The following is a 16543-nucleotide window of genomic DNA, read 5'->3' on the forward strand; positions in this document are numbered from 1 at the left end:
CTGTTAGATGCATTTTCTTGCCCAGTCGTGGACTAACTCCAGCCCACATTCTGTTGGCATTGCAGGGACCAGCTGGATCTGGAGCAGCAGCACCTGGCCGAGCAGGGGGAGGGAGCCACGTGCATCCAGGACATGGAGCTGAAGGAGGAATGGCAGGACGAGGAATTCCCAGGGTGAGAGATGCAGTGGGGAGAAGAAAGGTGGGGGGCACGCTGTGGGGGTGGAATGTTGGCTGTGGTCTCTCCTGTCGCCTCATCCCAGGAGCAAGGGGTGGTGACACAGGGTATCAAAGTTATTTTGAAATAAAGCAAAGTTAGTGTCTACGCACTGCAGCTGCTATTTTGGAACAATATCAAAGTAGCAGAGATACACACATCTCCTAGAACTGGAAGTGACCTTGGGACCAAGCACCATCCCTGGCATCTATCTGCCCCAATCCCTAAATGGCCTCCTTAAGGATTGAGCTCACAACCGCACATTTAGCAGGCTAATGCTCAAACCACGGAGCTATCCCTCCTCCCAGAGACCATAATAAGACAGACCTTATTTCAAAAGAAGAAAACCTCCTTGTATGAGGAACAGCATCTATTCTGAAAGAGGGGCTGTCTAGTCGGGGAATGGGGCTATTTCAAAATAGACGCTATTGCGTGTAGACGTACTACTTTGGAATAGGGTTTGCTTATTCTGGGGCTTCCCTATAGTGTGGATGCAGTACTCTGGGCTATCTTATTCTGGAATAATAACTCCGGAATAAACTATTCTGGAATAGCTTTGCTGTGTAGACATACCCTGAGACAGCCCTTGCCCCACACCTTTCTCTGCCCCTCGGGGAAGCAAAGGGCTGGTCCCACTGCAGTGAATTAGAGCTGGCGATACCTGGTTCAGGCTGCAGGGTGGCTCCTAGAAAAGCCAGAACAGGTGTTGATCTGCAGAGGTAGCCTTGGACCTGCGGCTAACACCTTTGCAAGGCAGTCGAAGGACTCCTGGGTTCCATAACAAGGCCTGTCCTGATCTAGTGAATAGAATGGTGTGGGGGATGGGGAACCAGGACTCCAAGGTTGTGTGTCCAGCTCTGTCAGTGATCTGGCAGAGAGTAGCCACCTGGGTCTGTGCCTCAGCTTCCCCACCTGTAGAATGGGGATGGATGAACAATGAGAGCAGTGTGTGATTGTGCCTTCCAGCCAGGCTGGGGACAAAATAACTAGCAAGCTCTTGGCCATAAAAGAGGAAGCAAAGTCTGTATTGAAACCCCTTGGCTGGCCCAGGTGGACAGTGCCAGGCCCAGGCACTGAGCACACACGGATCAGAGCACGGCGGGTGTCTGTGACAGGATCCATCCTGCAAAATACTTGCCCAGGTGTTGCAGGGGCAGTTTTCCCTCCTCCTTCGGATACGCAGCTGTCGCCAGCAGGCCTGTGCAGAGCAGCGCATGGCTGCACCCGTTGAGCTCTGCTATTTACCCAGGGGGCCGTGTGGTGAGGAGGAGGGGGAGCAGGGAGAGGATCTGTGTTGTCAATGGCAGGCGGTGGGATCTGAGAGCCAGAACGAAGCCTTCTGGGACCAGGGATCAAAGGCTTGGGTGAAGTGAGTTGGGTGGTCTCAGCCTCTGGGTTTGGTGCTCGTCCACGCAGGACACAAAGCACCATGTTGGTTCTGGCTTGTCCTGGAGGTGAGAGGGCAGAGGCGCACTGGCAGAGCTGGGTGTGGGGAGCCCAGGCCTGGAATATTGGGGCACAGCAGGGGAGGTCTGCAGCAGCAGAGCCACCTGTGTGTGATGCCCTGCTCTGCAGCTAACTCCACACTTGGAAGCTTTAGAGTGAGGGCAGTGGCATTGTCCCCATGCAACAGATGGGGAAACTGAGGCACAATACAATGGCAAAACATTTGCTGGAGCACCCAGTTCACCCCCCCTCAGCTCTAGCTTACTAGGCCCCACTCCCCACCCACAACCAGGAATGGAATCCACGAGCCCTGACCAACCCCACCAGCTCTAACCATTGGCTCACACTCCCTTCCCAGAAAGGTGGCTAGAACCCAGGAGTTCTGACATGCCCCAAACCCCAGTACCTGGAACCTCTGCCTCCGCCAGAGCAGTGCAGAGCTGAGAGAGATGCTCCAGCCCAGGCTCTCCTAATCAAAGCCCTGATCTGTCTCTGCCCAGGCTGCCAATGAGGGGTCCCCAGTGCTAGCGCCAGCTGGAGCCTGGCACCTGGGATACCGGGCTGAGCCCCAACAAACTCATTCCACATGGGAGGTGGTAATGGTTCCTGGTTCCTAGGGGCTTGGCTGGGTCTGACCTCCGTGGGAGCCTGGCCCCGGGAAGACCACAATCCGATTCAGGCTAACCTGCGCCAGGGAGCTCTCAGGCAAAGCTCCTGGAGGAAGACAGCCGTCCCTGCCCTGGCCCCATGACTGTCTTGTCCTCCCCTCTCTTCCAGGCCACTGCCGGAGGAGGTCTCTGAGGAGGACCCTGAAGACTCCGGTGGGGGGCCCAGCCCAGGTAAGGCCTTGCCTAGGGTGAGGTGGGGGAGGCTCACCCATCAGGAAGGTCAGACTTCGGGGGATCAGGGTCAAGCACGTCATCAGGGCAGGCCCTGAGTGTGAGTCCTGGGGGCACTGCAGGGCAGAGGCCTCCCTGGGGGTGGGGCTCCATCTGCCCCACTCCAGATTCCCAGTCCCTATGCGCTTCTGGACACAGCTGCCCTGGGTGTGACGGTTTTGTCTACATGGCCCCAGGCCAGCGCTCGGTGCACATGCAGCAGAGCTTGCTGGACTTTTCCTCCCGCTCTCTTTTTTGCTCCCCGTCGCTTGCCTCTTGTGCTCGTTTTCCTCCTTGTGATGGGGTGGGTGAAGCCCCCCAACCCCTACAGGAGGCCCCAGGCCTTGCCACACGCCCTCCCAGCAAGAGGAGCAGGAAAGAAGTCCTCCAGGCAGGGTAGAGTGCCTGTGTCTGTGGCAGCCAATCAGGACCCAGAAGGCTGGTACAAAAGAAACTGCTGGGCTAAGACCTGGCAGTTCCCCGGAAGTGCTTGACCCAGGCAGGTCTAGATATTGCCAGGGAGACCAGCAGTACTATGGACAGCTCTGAGTGTGAGCTGAATTTAAACCTGGGTAAGGCCTAGGTCCAGTGGCCGAAGACTGGCCATAAGCCTAATTCAAGAACCAACAATGCTGTGGACAGGGCTAGTCGGATCCTAGCCACAGAGCCTTGCCAGGTGACCAGGCAAGGACTCTACGGCTACGTCTACACTATCCCGAAACACATATTCAGCGCCTCATTAGAATGCCGGCGGCCACGGCACTTCGAAATTGCTGCGGCTCGTCCAGACGGGGGTCCTTAAGGAGGTCCTTGAGGTCCTTAAGGTCTGTGGCCGCCGGCATTCTAACGAGGCGCTGAATACATATTTCAGCGCTTCATTAGTAAACGTCGAAATGGCCATTTGCATGGCCATTTCGAAGTTTTGGGATAGCGTAGACACGGCCTTTAAAGAAGACCCAGGTGATGGGCCAAAACGTGGGTAACGAGCCATCTATCAATGTGCTAGACTACGAACTGGAAGTCGTCCAGGAGTTCGTGTACCTAGGCTCGACGATCTCGGACAACTTGTCACTTGATAGCAAGATCAGTAAGTGCATTGGAAAAGCCGCCACAACGTTCTCCAGGCTGACGAAGAGAGTATGGGCTCACAATAAGCTCACTGTACACACCAAGGTGCAGGTCTACACAGCCTGTGTTTTGAGCACACTGCTGTATGCCAGTGAAACATGGACTTTGCGCTCAAAACAAGAGCAGCGGCTCAACACATTCCACGTGCGCTGCCTTAGGCGCGTACTCGGTGTCTCATGGCAGGACAAGGTCCCCAACAGCGCAGTGCTTGAGAGGGCAGGCACTGCCTCCATGTTCACCCTTCTCAAACAGAGGCGTATGCGCTGGCTGGGCCATGTCTCATGCATGATAGATGGCCGCATACCGAAGGACCTCCTCTTCGGCGAACTGGCATCTGGAAAGAGGCCGAAAGGGCGACCTAAATTGCGCTACAAGGACACGTGCAAGCATGACCTCAGCGCGCTCTCTATCAGTGTGAACACCTGGCATTCGCTCGCCTCAGACAGGCATGCCTGGAAACAGGGAGTGAAGGAAGCTCTTGTTATGGATAAAGCTACCTTGGTAAAGGAAGCGGAAGACAGGAGAGCCCTCAGGAAGATCCGTGCCTGTGATACCAGAGCGACATCTGCCTACTGCTGCTCACAGTGCGGAAAAGACAGCCGCTCCCGGATTGGATTGCACAGCCACAGAAGACACTGCTCGAATCAGTCCAACTGGGGCGCAAACCCATGATCCCTCGGGATCGAAGGATGCCTACTTTTTCAGACACGGCCTACGTGGCATCCCTTGGCTACAGAGGCGTGCTCACAGGTGAGCAGTGCTCGTTACAATCCTTCTTCCTTCTTCCTCCAGGTGCGCCCACCACCCTGGAGCTGTGCGGGAAGCGGCACATGAAGAAACGCCTTCCGGCGCCAGCTCTCAGCCTGTCATTGGACCCAGCTGAGGGCTCGGTGCTGTCGGGCGACTATCCGGCATGCACGCCCGACGGCAGCCTGGACATCGATGTGGATGAGCTGGAGACGCCGTCCGAAAGCGAGCAGCTGGACGGGCCCGAGGCCGGCCATGACTTCGAGTGGGAAGGTGGGGCTGGAGAGAAGGTGTGCCCATGGTTGGGCTGGGCTTTGCGTAGGGGGGTTTGAGGGGTGGGAAGTAGGTCTAGTTGAGGCTTGTACTGGGAAGGGGGTCCTTAGGTAAAGCTGATGTGGTGGGTCGGGATCAGCAGGGGGCGGGAGTGGTGGGTCAGGAAAGGCAAGTGAAAATGGGAGGAGAGGCTTGGGCGGGGGCTGGGACTGGCTGAGGGGCAGTTCCAAGGAAGGTGAGTTTGGAGAGGTTGGCCATAGGGATGGAATTAAAGTAGGAATGGAGTTTGGTTAGAGTTTTGAGAGGGAGGTTCAATTCTTGTCTGGGGTTTGGATGGGATTGAGTGGGGGTCCGCGGGGAATTGGAGGGGTTGGTTGGCTGAGGTAAGGGGTTGGGGAGCTGAGGGGTGAGGAGTTGGAGTGTCGAGGGGTTGGTTGTGATGAGGGGTTGGGGGTAAGGTTGAGCGGTTGGTTGGTTGGTAGGGACGGGGGAGCCGAGGGGTGGGTGCATGGGTTGGTTGGTGGAGTTGGGTTGAGGGGTTAATTAGTGGAGTGGGGGCTGGGTGTTGGCTGGCTGGGGGAGCTGTGGGTTGTTGCAGGGATGGACTGACTGGTGTCTGAGGGTGGCTGTCTATGGTTTGGCTGGAAGGTTGCACAGGAGCTGGGCTGAGAAGGGGAAGATTTGGGAGGGTACAGGGGTCACTTGGGAGATGTCATTCTTCTTTCTCTGGCCTGGTTCCCTTGCACCTTTGTTTCCTGGCCCCCCAGCCCCACAAGGCAGGCCCAGGCACATGCTGGGTAAGCAACAAACAGAGCCCAGAATCCTTGCCCTACTACCCCCTCATTCCTGGGTTCCCCTGCTCTGCAGATGACCTGCCCAGGGCCCGGCGCCTGGACAGCAGCCTCTTCGAGGAGAAGCTCAGTGAGAGACGCGTGGTGGACGTTGAGGACAAGGACGGACGGAAGTGGAGGATCTTCCTAACGGACGAGCGGGAGCAAAAAGTGGATCTGAGTGTGGTGGAGCCCTACAAGAGAGTCATCTCCCACGGGGGTAACGAGGAACTCGGAGCCCTGGGACCTTGTGCTTAGAATGGGAGGCAGCAGGATTCATGGGCTCTGTTCCTGGTTCTCAGAGGGGAGCAGTATCTAGTGGTTAGAATGGTGGAGTGCTGAGAGTCTGGACTCCTGGGTTCCATCCCCGAATTTTGGAGGGGAGGAGGGTCCCAGAGTTAAAATTCACATGAAGCCTATCAGTAACCCAGGCACTTTACAGGGGTGTAACAAAAGCAGCCGATCAGCGGAGGCCCCTGTCCCACAACCCCAGCCCTGTGGGACCCTGATGTCCGAGCCTGCCCCATTAAACCCAGTTCCCCCAGCCTGTGCGCACCATGGGGCTCTATGGCAACACTGTCTGTGCCTGGGTTTAGGGCTGAGCAAAGCTGCCAAATGGACCAGGTCTGGGCCAACCCCAGAGCTCCTCAATGGAGGGGGACAGGTGGGCCCAGGCTTAAGGGGGTGGCAGTGGGTTCCTGGTCCAGCCAGACTCACTCCCTTCACTCTGCCACTCCAGGTTACCACGGGGAAGGCCTCAATGCCATTATTCTCTTTGCCTCCTGCTACCTGCCCCACAGCAGCATCCCCGACTATCAGTACGTCATGGAGCACCTGTTCAGGTGAGGACACTGTCCACTGCTGCCTAGAGGATGAGTTGCACGGGGAACAGCTGTGGAGAGGGCTGGGGGTGATTCTGGGACACCCAGAGGATAGCGACACAGAGGCTGGTAAAGCAGCAGTCACAGGAGGGGCAGAAGGGACATTGTTCCTTTAAGCCACCTGCATCAGGTTTGTTCTCAGGCTGGGCTGGAGTTCCCCACCCCCTCTCAATTCCTCTGGGGCTCAGCGCAGCACAGAGACAGGGGGCCAGGGACCGATGCTCATTAGGCTCGGTCCACCCTAGCGCCATAAAGTGGGTGGACACAGCCCCCAACCCCTCCAGCCCAGGGACCTGCCTGGCTGCTGTGGAGCCGGCGTGAGGGCCTAGTCCCCTGTCCTGGCCTGTGATGGGAGAAAACTCTGGCTATCTTCCATTCCTGGTAGACTTCCCAGGGCCCCTGTAACTTACTCCAGGGCTCTGGAATGGGAGTGGGGCCCAAAGGCGGCTTAAAACCTCCTTAACCCTCAGTCCAGAGGTGGAGTAGCTGGAGACTGCAGCTCTTGGTACTAGAGCGCCAAGAACAGATAAAGCCCTGAGCAGGCCTGGAGTCCACTGGGACAAAGTTAGGACAGGACAAGGAGCGATGGGCTTAAAGTGCAGCAAGGGAGGGTTAGGTGGGACATTAGGAAAAAATTCCCAGCTGTCAGGATAGTTAGACACTGGAATAAATTGCCTGGGGAGGTTGTGGAATCTCCATCACTGGAGATATTTAAGAGCAAGTTAGACAGACACCTGCCAGGGATGGTGTAGACGGTGCTTGGTCCTGCCATGAGGGCAGGGGACTGGACTTGACCTCTGAAGGTCCCTTCCTGTTCCAGCGTTCTGTGATTTTACAAAGTGGGAGTTCCTTTGCCCCAGGCTCCTTGGACTCTCCCGATACCCATCAGACCAGGGTGCCATCACAGCTGTTCTTCTGACCCTTTACTGTCCTGGTAAACCAACCCCCCCGCCCGCCGATTAGTGCAAACCCCTCCCATACGACATCGTCTCCCTACCAGGCCTGTTTGGCTGCCAGCAGCGAGGTCAGGGGAACATTGCCCCCCCGCCCGTGAATACACTTGCAGTGTCTCGTCTGTTCCCAGATCATAAATCAGGACTGCCAGTGGTCAGGAAGGAGAAGCTGCTGGTGCAGGGTGGGTTAAACGTAAGGTGACCATTTGCCCCGTATTGGGCAGGACAGTCCTGTATCTGGGAGGCCGCAAAGACATCCTGACTTTTTTTTTAAAGGGTCTCATTATCCCGTATTTGATCCCCTCCTCACCAGCCTCGGGGAAGCACGGGGAGCATCGGCGGCTGCCACCTCCTTCCCAGCTACCCAGGACTTGGAAGAGCTGCCCCTCCCCACATATCTCCCTGTTCCCTATTTGGGACAGGGAGATATGGTTGCCTAAGTTAAATGCCTGAGGTAGAGCATGGGTTAGTGGTTAGTGCCAATGACTGGCTCTCAGGACTCCTGGGTTCTATGCCCAACCCTGAGCAGAGAGTGGGCTCTAGTAGTTACAGAAGGTCAGACTCCTAAATTCTATTCCTTGCTCTGGGCTGGGGTTAGTGGAGTGTCAGGACTCCTGGATCTTAGTCCCTGATCTGGGAGGGAAGTGATGTCTAGTGGTGAGGGAGAGAGGGCAGGAGTCAGAACTCTTGGGTTCTCGGCCCAGCTCTGGGTGGGGTGTGTGGGTTAGCACAACAGACAGGGAGCTGGGACTCCTGGATTCTAGTTTGGACTCGTGTGCCTGAGGCTAGTCACAGCCTGTGCCTCAGTTTCCCCACCTGTGAAAAAGGGGCAGGGGGCTAAGGCAACTCACCTTGCTGTCAGGGCTTTGTGAAGCTGAATCCGTGAGGGCAGCATGAAGCTGTGAAGGTGCTTTCTGCCCACCAGAGGGGTGGCTGCAAAGCTAGACCCCCTTGCTGCTCTCCCGGCAGGTATATTATCGGGACCCTGGAGGTGATGGTGGCCGAAAGCTATATACTGGTGTGTCTGAACGGTGCCACGCTCCGCAGCCAGCTCCCCTCCTTTGGCTGGATAAAGCAGTGCTACCAGACCATCAACAGGCGGTAAGCTGCTGTGGGGGACCCGAACCTGAGGAGTAACACTGCTTTCCCAGCCCATGACATCGGAGCTCTTTGTCTGCTGTTTAGCCCCATCCCCCTTCCCCTAACTGCTGGTGAGCCAGGACTACACTGGGAATGGCTTAATCTGTCCCAACCACTCTGCTCTAAGCACTAGACACCCACACCCCTCTTAGGGGGGGAAACAGGAATCCAGCCCGGCAGTGCCATGCATTAACCGCAGCTGTAGACAGACCCCTCTGTACTGTCCCTCTCAAAGCAGGGACTAGAACAGTGGTGTCCACTTGTGACACATGAACACCCTGGCTGTCCCCTCCCCCTACCGTCGTGCCCCTCTCGCACAGTGGAGCACTGGAGCCCTGCACGTCCTAGGCTTCCTTCCTCCTTCCCAGCACTTTTGTAGCATGCACGTCACTTGAATTGCTCTCTGTCCTCCTGCCTGGAGCTGGCAGGCAGTGAACAGCTGATTCGCAGCATTCCAGCTCTGGGAGCGAGGGAGGGGGAGGCCTGGGGGTGTAGCATGAATCAGGCCATTTGCACGCTCCGAAAGTGCTTGGAGGGAGTGGGAGGAGCAGGTACGTGCGGGAAAGGTACATGTGTGTGGGGGCGCTGGGGGGTGCAGCTAGGAGGTGAACAGGGACACAAGTGGAACCCCAGTGGGCCCCAGGCTGCTTCAACTCCCAAAGGTGGAGGAGAGCCACGCATGTGACCCACATACTAGTCCACCTCTGGATGAGAGCCCAAGAACCATAATGCCACATCACCTGCACTAAAGCCACTGGCTCCACTCCCTGTCTGGGTGACTCCATTGCTTGTGAGAGCCTTGTAGCTGGGCAGCTTCCCTAGTCCGTTCAGCAGTGGCTCTGGCTGGCTGTGATTCCCGCTCCTTCCCCTGCCTCGCATCCTGATCCCAGACAGAATCTGCACCCCCACATCACTGATAATAGGGAAACAGCTGTTTCCTACCTGGTTCACACAGCCCAAAGGCCAGTGAACCTGATACTGATCTGGGCTGGGCCATAAATAAAAATCCCAACCTGGCGGAGGACAGAAATTGCAGCCTCCCTCTGAGGGAGCAGGAGAAGGGAAGGCAGGAGGCTGTGGTGACTATGTAAAGAGAGAACCGTCTAAGGAGGCTGCTGTCGCTCTCTTGTACGCCAGCTCGGAACCCCTGTTTTTTTGGGTTTTTTTTTCAGAATAGTGTTGCTATGGTGAGGTAGCCTGGTCAGTTTCCCCATGTGGCCAAGCCCTTAGCGATCTTTAAGAGAAAAAGCTCCCTGATTTCAGAGGCCTTGGACCTGCAACCTACCCAGAACCCTCTGCTTGGCCCCCAGTAGTTAGACATTGGATCATGCTATGATGCAAGGTTGATGTTCCCTCTAACTTTTTCCCTTCCAAGGGTGGAATAAATTTTATGTGCACTGAGGCATGTGCAGATGTGCACCAGAGTAGAAACACATGCTGCTACCTGTAGGTAGCTGGGGGCGCTCTGCTAACCAGCTGGGCAGCACCTGAACCTCTCCTGGGTGGCCGCCCCAGCGCTCAGCTCCCAGGGAACACTAAAAAAGGTGGTTGTGACCCTTCCGAGCCCTGGGTTTTATTTAAGGCTCTGATGTTTCAAAGGCGCGTGGCTCCCATTGAACCCTTGTGGGAGTCTGTGACTCCCCTTCGACGCCTTCAACACCGGTCTCAGTCCTGACGACTGAAACAAGGGAATTGATAACTGGAACTCGATAGCCAGATCAGCCTCTGACCTGATTTTCAATGCAAACTCATGGCTTCAGAGAGAGCTTGTGGCAGAGAGTTCCAACAGGCAATTGGTACCTCGGGTCCCATCTTCTGTATGTCATTTCAGACTCCGGAAGAACCTGAAGGCCATGATTATCGTCCACCCCACCTGGTACATCAAGGCGCTGATGGCTGTTATCCGCCCCTTCCTCAGGTAACGTGAGCTGGATTCTTTAGCTGGCTAGTGGGAGAAGGCTACCAATAAAGTAATACATATAATAATGTTTTTATAGCAGTTACCTTTTGGGATCTAGCTGTAATATCATCAGTGGTAAAACAATACTCCAAATATTCATCCCACTTTCTTGCCTGTTGCTAGCAGCCAAGAGCATGCTGGGAACTACTCTTTCCTGCTCCAGCGCCTGCTTTATAGGCAGGGAGCTGGCCAAGGAACTGCAGCTCCCAGGATGCTTTGAGTTACCCCATCATGCCCTGCAGGCTCCACCTGCATGGTGCAGCAAGGAGGAAGTGAAAGAAACCAGACATGGGAGGGAATCTGCGCGTGCACACACACACACCCTGCATACAGGCCTGGTGTGTACTCACATGATGGGGGATTGGTGGCCATCTTGCCTGCACTGGCAGGACACCCAGAGATCACATCCAGACTTCTCAGAAGCCTGCAGCTTATTAGCATCAGGCCATCTCTGAGTCTCACCGTGCTCCAACGTTATGATTCAGTGCCTGCAAGACCAACTACTACCCTTAATGGAGCACGGGGAATAGCCCCACTTTGGTGTGTCTCTTTCTTGTGCAGGACCTCAGAGCATTAACGCCATGCTGGCTTGAGAGGCTAGAGCACCCCTCCCCAACAGTCTGTCCTCTACAAAGAGCTTCTGACCCCTTCACCAGCGTTTCCTTCCTGAGCAGGATCCTCCACCCAGCTGCTAGCAATGCAGGCCAGGGCTCTGCCTGCCACAGGGTGGGGCTGTTAGCCCAACAGGTGCCTGGGGCAGGGCAGCATGGAGCAAGATTTTTAGCTCAGATTTTTTGGGTGCACTCTTCCAGCCTCCTCTGTGCATCCAGATGCCACAGTGATGGGCACAGTAACATTCCAGCCCTGGTTTTTTTGAATGCCCTTCACCAGCATTCCCTAGGTGTCTGGCTACAGTGGCAATAGTTTTGTAAAGTTTCTGTTTTGCCTGCCAGCTGCAGCCTCGCTTGTAATTAGAGAAGATACCACACCTATACTTATCTGGCATGGCTGTTCCTTCTTTTCCCAGAAAATCAAGCTTCTGCCTAGGAAGCAGCTCTGTGGTGTGGGGAAATGCTAACCCTTTAAACTGGACTGACTCACGAAGGTGGGGTGCCTCTAGGCACACGTCAGCTGGACACACGCTGTTCAGCAGAGAGCAACATTGAGTCTGGTTTGTAGTACGGTCCGGCCAGAGAACAGCTGCAGAATTACACACGGCTGAGATTGCAGGGCTGACAGGTGGGACCTGTTACAAGCCCCTTTCCATATAGCCACTAGGAAGGGATCTGTGTGCTGATGTAGCTGCGAGAATTTAGACCACTGGTTTTGTGATTCAGGGGCCAATTTGCAATAGCCCAAAGGAGCCTGATTTTTTTTCAGAAATCCCCAAGCACCAGCTGCGATGGGAACTCTCCCTAGGTTTGATATTTGTCTTATAGCCCCAACTTTTGTAGTTAGGAGAATCACGGCTTTTGTTTTAAAAAAAGAAAGGCCTTTCTTGCCCTTGGGGCTGCAGGGAAAAGCTTGGTATGTGACCCAGTGTATAGTAGACCAGATAACAAATGGAAAGGAATTTGGAAAAAAAAATCTCATGATTTCTCTAGGGCCTAACTAATGACTGTGGAGTGCCTCTCAGGTGTGTCAACTGGAGTCTCCAGAGAGAGACTTGGGGAACTGGAAGAGATCTTGAGAGGTCATTGAGTCAAGTCCTCTGCTTTCACAGCAGGACCAAGCATCATCTAGACCACTGTTTGTTAAACTTTTTGAGCCTACAGAACACCAAACAATCTTCTTCTATGTAGAACACCTATGAACATTTTCTTTAAAAAAAAAATTCAGAACAAAACCAAACAGCAACATGGACATCAAAATCAAAATGAAGGAGTTCAATCAGGTATTGGAGCAATCAAGAAGCAACATTTGCTTCTGGTTTTAATAACCAAAAACATATACTTTTGAATGATTTTTCCAAATGCTTATGGCACACCTATGAGTTGTTCACTACACCACTGTTCCATGGAACATAGTTGATCTTGACCATCCCTGACAGGTTTTTGTCTAACCTGCTCTTAAAAATTTCCAGTGATGTAAATTTCACAACCTCCTTCGGCAATGCATTCCAGTGCTTGATCACCTGCCAGTTAGAAAGCTTTTCCTATGTCCAACCTAAACCTTTCTTGCTGCAATTTGAGCCCATTGCTTCTTGTCCTGTCAGCAGAGGTTAAGGAGAACAACTTTTCTCTTGCCTCCTTGTAACAACCTCTTAGGTACTTGAAATTAGCGCCTCAAATTACCAGGTAGTTTCACAAGTCCTGCCCTCATCCGTGTGTGTGTGCATGCACAAGTCCTTCTCTTGCACCAAGTGTGAATGAAATGCACAAACCCCATGTGCCTTCCTGCACAGAGCATTTGTGGTCAGTGTAAAATGAACGTGAGGCTCTGGGAGTGACGGCTTTCAAGGCCACAACTAATTCATGGAGCCAAATGCCCATGAGGTCTTTACAGGCTTTTGCTGCCTGCTGAAAGCTTTACTGAGTCCATTGTGGTAACAGAACCGCTAGTGGGAAGGGATGTTAACTTATACCTGTAGCATGTTCTCCCAACTCCTAGCCATAACACAGCAGGCACTTCCCTGATAGGGTGTAAAAGGATGGAACTCCATTAGTTTACACCCGTTTGCACCTCACCCAAGTGCCTCTTCCTGATGGATTGCTGCCAGTCCAGCTTGGGACCAACTGTCCATTTGTTGGTCTGTGAGCAATTAGCTATTAGGATTCAACAATTGGAGTGTCCTGCGTGGCACTAATGTGTCAGCCGTGGCAATGGGCCACAGGGACTCCACAGAACAGGTGCAGCAGAGCTCCCCCTAAACCTACTGAGCTTTCTCCAGCATGCATGGGGCCATGCCAATGCTCATGTTTCAGGGCTTCAGCTGGAGGCCTGCAGGGGTCAGGAAGGAATTTGGGCCAGAGGTATTCTGGGGTTGGGTTTTTCCCTTCCTCCCTCTGAAGCAGCAGAGATTGGCTGCAGCTGGAGATGGGACCCTGGACAGGCACTGTGCATGGGGTGTGGGAGACACTACAACACCACTATCTGTATTGTAGTTGCTCTGTCACTAGTGAGATATAAGTTATGTCACTTAACGTGTTAGCGGAAGGTGCTGTGGTTCTGGGGGCACGTAGGAACCTGCATAGAACAGAGCAGACTACAGGCCTGTGAAAGGCCATGATGGGAAAGCAACCACTCTAGTAACCTTAATAACTTAACCCCTCCCTCCTCTCCCAGCTCCAAGTTTGGCAGAAAACTGCAGCTCGTGGACAGCCTGGGGGAGCTGTCGCAACAGATTCCTCTTGAGCAATTGCACATCCCTGACTGTGTCCGACAGTGAGTTGAGCTTCCTTCCCTTCTCGCCTGGAGAGCTGGTGCCCCTCGGGCGGTTGTGGGGTGCGGCAGGTTTGAGAGGGATAGGATGAGCGAGTCTGGAGCCACCTGCCTCCAGGGAGTGGAAGCTTCAGAAAATCCCGCCCGCCCCTTTATTCCTGCCCACTGAATTGTTTGTCTCCCTCCCCCCCCCCCGGCACCTGGGGGGGGAGGGGGCTATTAACCCTTCACACTGAGGTAAGTCAGTATTATTACCTCCTTATAGCAGGAAGGGAAGCGAGCTAGGAATAGAACCCAGGCATCCTGGCTCCCAGTGCTACAGTGGGAAGAGGCTTGCACGGGTGTATTCACACCAGTGACGTAGTTGCCCCAGTGCAGACCAGTCGTGCAGATGCATGAGCCAGCAATTTGCACTGGTGCACATCACCCCCATGCAACATACCATTGGTGCAGACACAGCCAGTTTGCAAAGCAAAATCTTCCTTGGTCCCCTTTCGAGCTGAGCTCTTGCCTCAGGCTTGGGTCCCATTGCATGTGGCAAGCCCAAGAGATATGATGAGAACAGCTGCTTTACACTGTCGCTGGCCCTGCTGTGCACTGTACCGCTCCAGGAGCCAGAACACCTGCCTGGTGTAATGGAGAGCCCTGGCCCATCCCAGCTGCCGATGGGCTGTATCTCCACCCTGTTATGCTCCTCTGTGGGGTCATGAAGGTACATGGCCCCTACATTGAGGGAATTCTCCCCTGACCCACCGGCAGGAGCAGAGGCCAAAATCGCGGTCAGTGGACACATCAGTCCCTTTATGTCTCCTCTTCTCTCCTCTAGACTGGATCACAGCTGGAACGGCTCCACGGACACAGAGCGGTGATGCCTGCAGAAGCCAGCACAGCAGTGAAGCCCAACACCAGTAGGGGACAGTAGCGCTGCACGGTTCTGTAACTGCTTCCCGCCAGCGTGCCTTTAAAGGAAAAAAGCCAAAAGCCAGCATTTGGGAAAGGCATTTGCTGCCAGGGCTTTGTAAATAGGTCCAGCTTAAATGGATGCATTGGTTTAAGCACTGGGGGCTTTTAAGGCTAGGCCAGCTTAAGTGGAGGACTTGGCATACCCTGGTGTGAGTGTTGTTACGGTTAGAAATATGGTTGTATGAGGGGGTGAGTTACTGGGCACAGTACCAGGGTTCATTGGCCTGTTAGATGGGAGCAGTGAGCTCTGGAAGCTGTGCGCTTGTGCCACCACTCAGGAGAGATTCAAATGCCATCCTGCGGATTAGCAGAGCATCCACCACTAGGTTTTGTGTCTGCTGATGGTGCACATTCACATGTGCCTTAGTGTGCATAAAATTTATTCTGCACATGGATGGAAAAGATGAGAGGGACCATTGGACTGGAGGGCAGACTAGATTATCTCACCATCCCATCTGGTCTTGAAAGCCCTCCAGCCTGAATTTACATTGTTTTACAGTTTTGCAGCCCAAGCCCTGCAAGCTTGAGTCTGCTGACTCAAGCCAGCCATGAGGGGCAGCTGTGGGCGTGTGCAATTGCTATGTAAACGTACCTGGTGGATCTAAAACCAATGGCTATTGGTCTCACTTGGACTGGTCCTGGTTGGCTTCAGGGGTGGAAATGTGTTGGTTTTTTTGTTTTTGTTTTTGTTTTTGCCTGCACAGCTGGTAGAGCTCCACCAGAGGGAGTGAATCCTTTTTGCCTTTGCCCAGCATGGGCCAATGAAGCATAAATTCAACACCTGGATTATCTTGAAGGGCAGTAATGCCAGAGCAGTGGAGAGGCCACGGATGTGATGGGTCACAGGGACTCCATAGAACAGGTGCAGAGCTGGGGTTGTAGCCCTGGCCTCATCACCCTGCAAGAAGGGAGATAATAACTGTGGCCACACAATGAGTTGTACTGATCTGATTCTGTCAGCAAAAAATTACACCCTTGACACATCTTATCAGCCCAAAAGTTATGTGTACATCAGGTCTTTGATTGCAAGCTGCTAGGGACAGAGACCTCCATCTTTCTGCACTCTGCACATAATAAATTATACTAACTTATCGGAGGCATGAGAGCTTTTGCCTCTCTTTTGGGATTTCACTGCAGGTCTGTTTGCTTCCTGCCCCTTAACCTGCTTCCTGAATCGTGACCTGTCTCCTGCTTCCCCAGTGCCCCGCTGCTCTCTCAAGCACCCCAGGCTCTTTTTCCATGGTCTCACCTCCACTTCTCATTGTGTGTGTGGCAGAATCCACTGATGTCTGGTTGTCATGTAAAATTTTGCCAGCATAGCCAACATTGGGAGTAGGGGAAAACACTCCTCCCACAACCTATACAGTACAAGGACAGTTTCCCCACCTTTGATATTTGCAGGAATGGCAGCCACCCCACTTCATTTACTCTTCCCAGAGGTCCTCCTCTAAATGACTCCCTGCTCCTGCCATTTTCCTTTTCTCTTTTTTCTCTCCCCCACCCTTTTTCTTTCTTCCCCCTTCCCTGTTCATTTCTGCTCCAGAATCTGAAGTGGGTCTTACTCATGAAAGTTCATTACCTAAAAAAATAAAATGGCTCGTCTTTAAGGTGCTACAGGATTGGGTTGTTTTTTTTTTTTGTGACACCCCCCAGCTGTTCTAGCTCTGCCAGTAAAAAGCTCTAGTGTAAATGCAGCTAGAATAAAGTCCTTGTACGTGTATAGTTCATGCCATCCAGGAAACTGCTGT

The 16543-nt window shown here is 53.8% G+C and overlaps 1 protein-coding gene across 3 annotated transcripts; it reads left to right on the forward strand.

Annotated features, from left to right (window-relative positions):
- Positions 1 to 87: 87 nt before the first annotated feature.
- On the forward strand, positions 88 to 16452 carry BNIPL (BCL2 interacting protein like). 3 transcript variants are annotated; one of them, XM_074980719.1, is made up of 9 exons: positions 88 to 173; positions 2439 to 2500; positions 4460 to 4687; positions 5555 to 5737; positions 6257 to 6359; positions 8321 to 8452; positions 10323 to 10409; positions 13737 to 13835; positions 14659 to 16452. In XM_074980719.1, the coding sequence occupies exons 1-9, from the start codon at positions 133 to 135 to the stop codon at positions 14699 to 14701; spliced, it is 978 nt and encodes a 325-aa protein (XP_074836820.1). In that variant the 5' UTR covers positions 88 to 132; the 3' UTR covers positions 14702 to 16452. The 3 variants fall into 3 exon arrangements, with proteins under 3 accessions (XP_074836820.1, XP_074836818.1, XP_074836819.1); XM_074980717.1 differs by lacking the exons at positions 88 to 173; positions 2439 to 2500 and having other exon boundaries at positions 3847 to 4687; XM_074980718.1 differs by lacking the exons at positions 88 to 173; positions 2439 to 2500; positions 8321 to 8452 and having other exon boundaries at positions 3847 to 4687.
- Positions 16453 to 16543: the final 91 nt, after the last annotated feature.

This window comes from Carettochelys insculpta, chromosome 30 (assembly GCF_033958435.1).
Source record: "Carettochelys insculpta isolate YL-2023 chromosome 30, ASM3395843v1, whole genome shotgun sequence".
Lineage (NCBI taxonomy): Eukaryota > Metazoa > Chordata > Testudines > Carettochelyidae > Carettochelys > Carettochelys insculpta.

Bases quoted from the DNA above. Each gene is read 5' to 3' on its own strand.
- BNIPL (XM_074980717.1), top strand. From the start codon at position 4,336: ATGATCCCTCGGGATCGAAGGATGCCTACTTTTTCAGACACGGCCTAC. The intron at 8,453-10,322 runs GTAAGCTGCTGT...ATGTCATTTCAG, and splicing joins TACCAGACCATCAACAGGCG to ACTCCGGAAGAACCTGAAGG. The intron at 13,836-14,658 runs GTGAGTTGAGCT...TCTCTCCTCTAG, and splicing joins ATCCCTGACTGTGTCCGACA to ACTGGATCACAGCTGGAACG.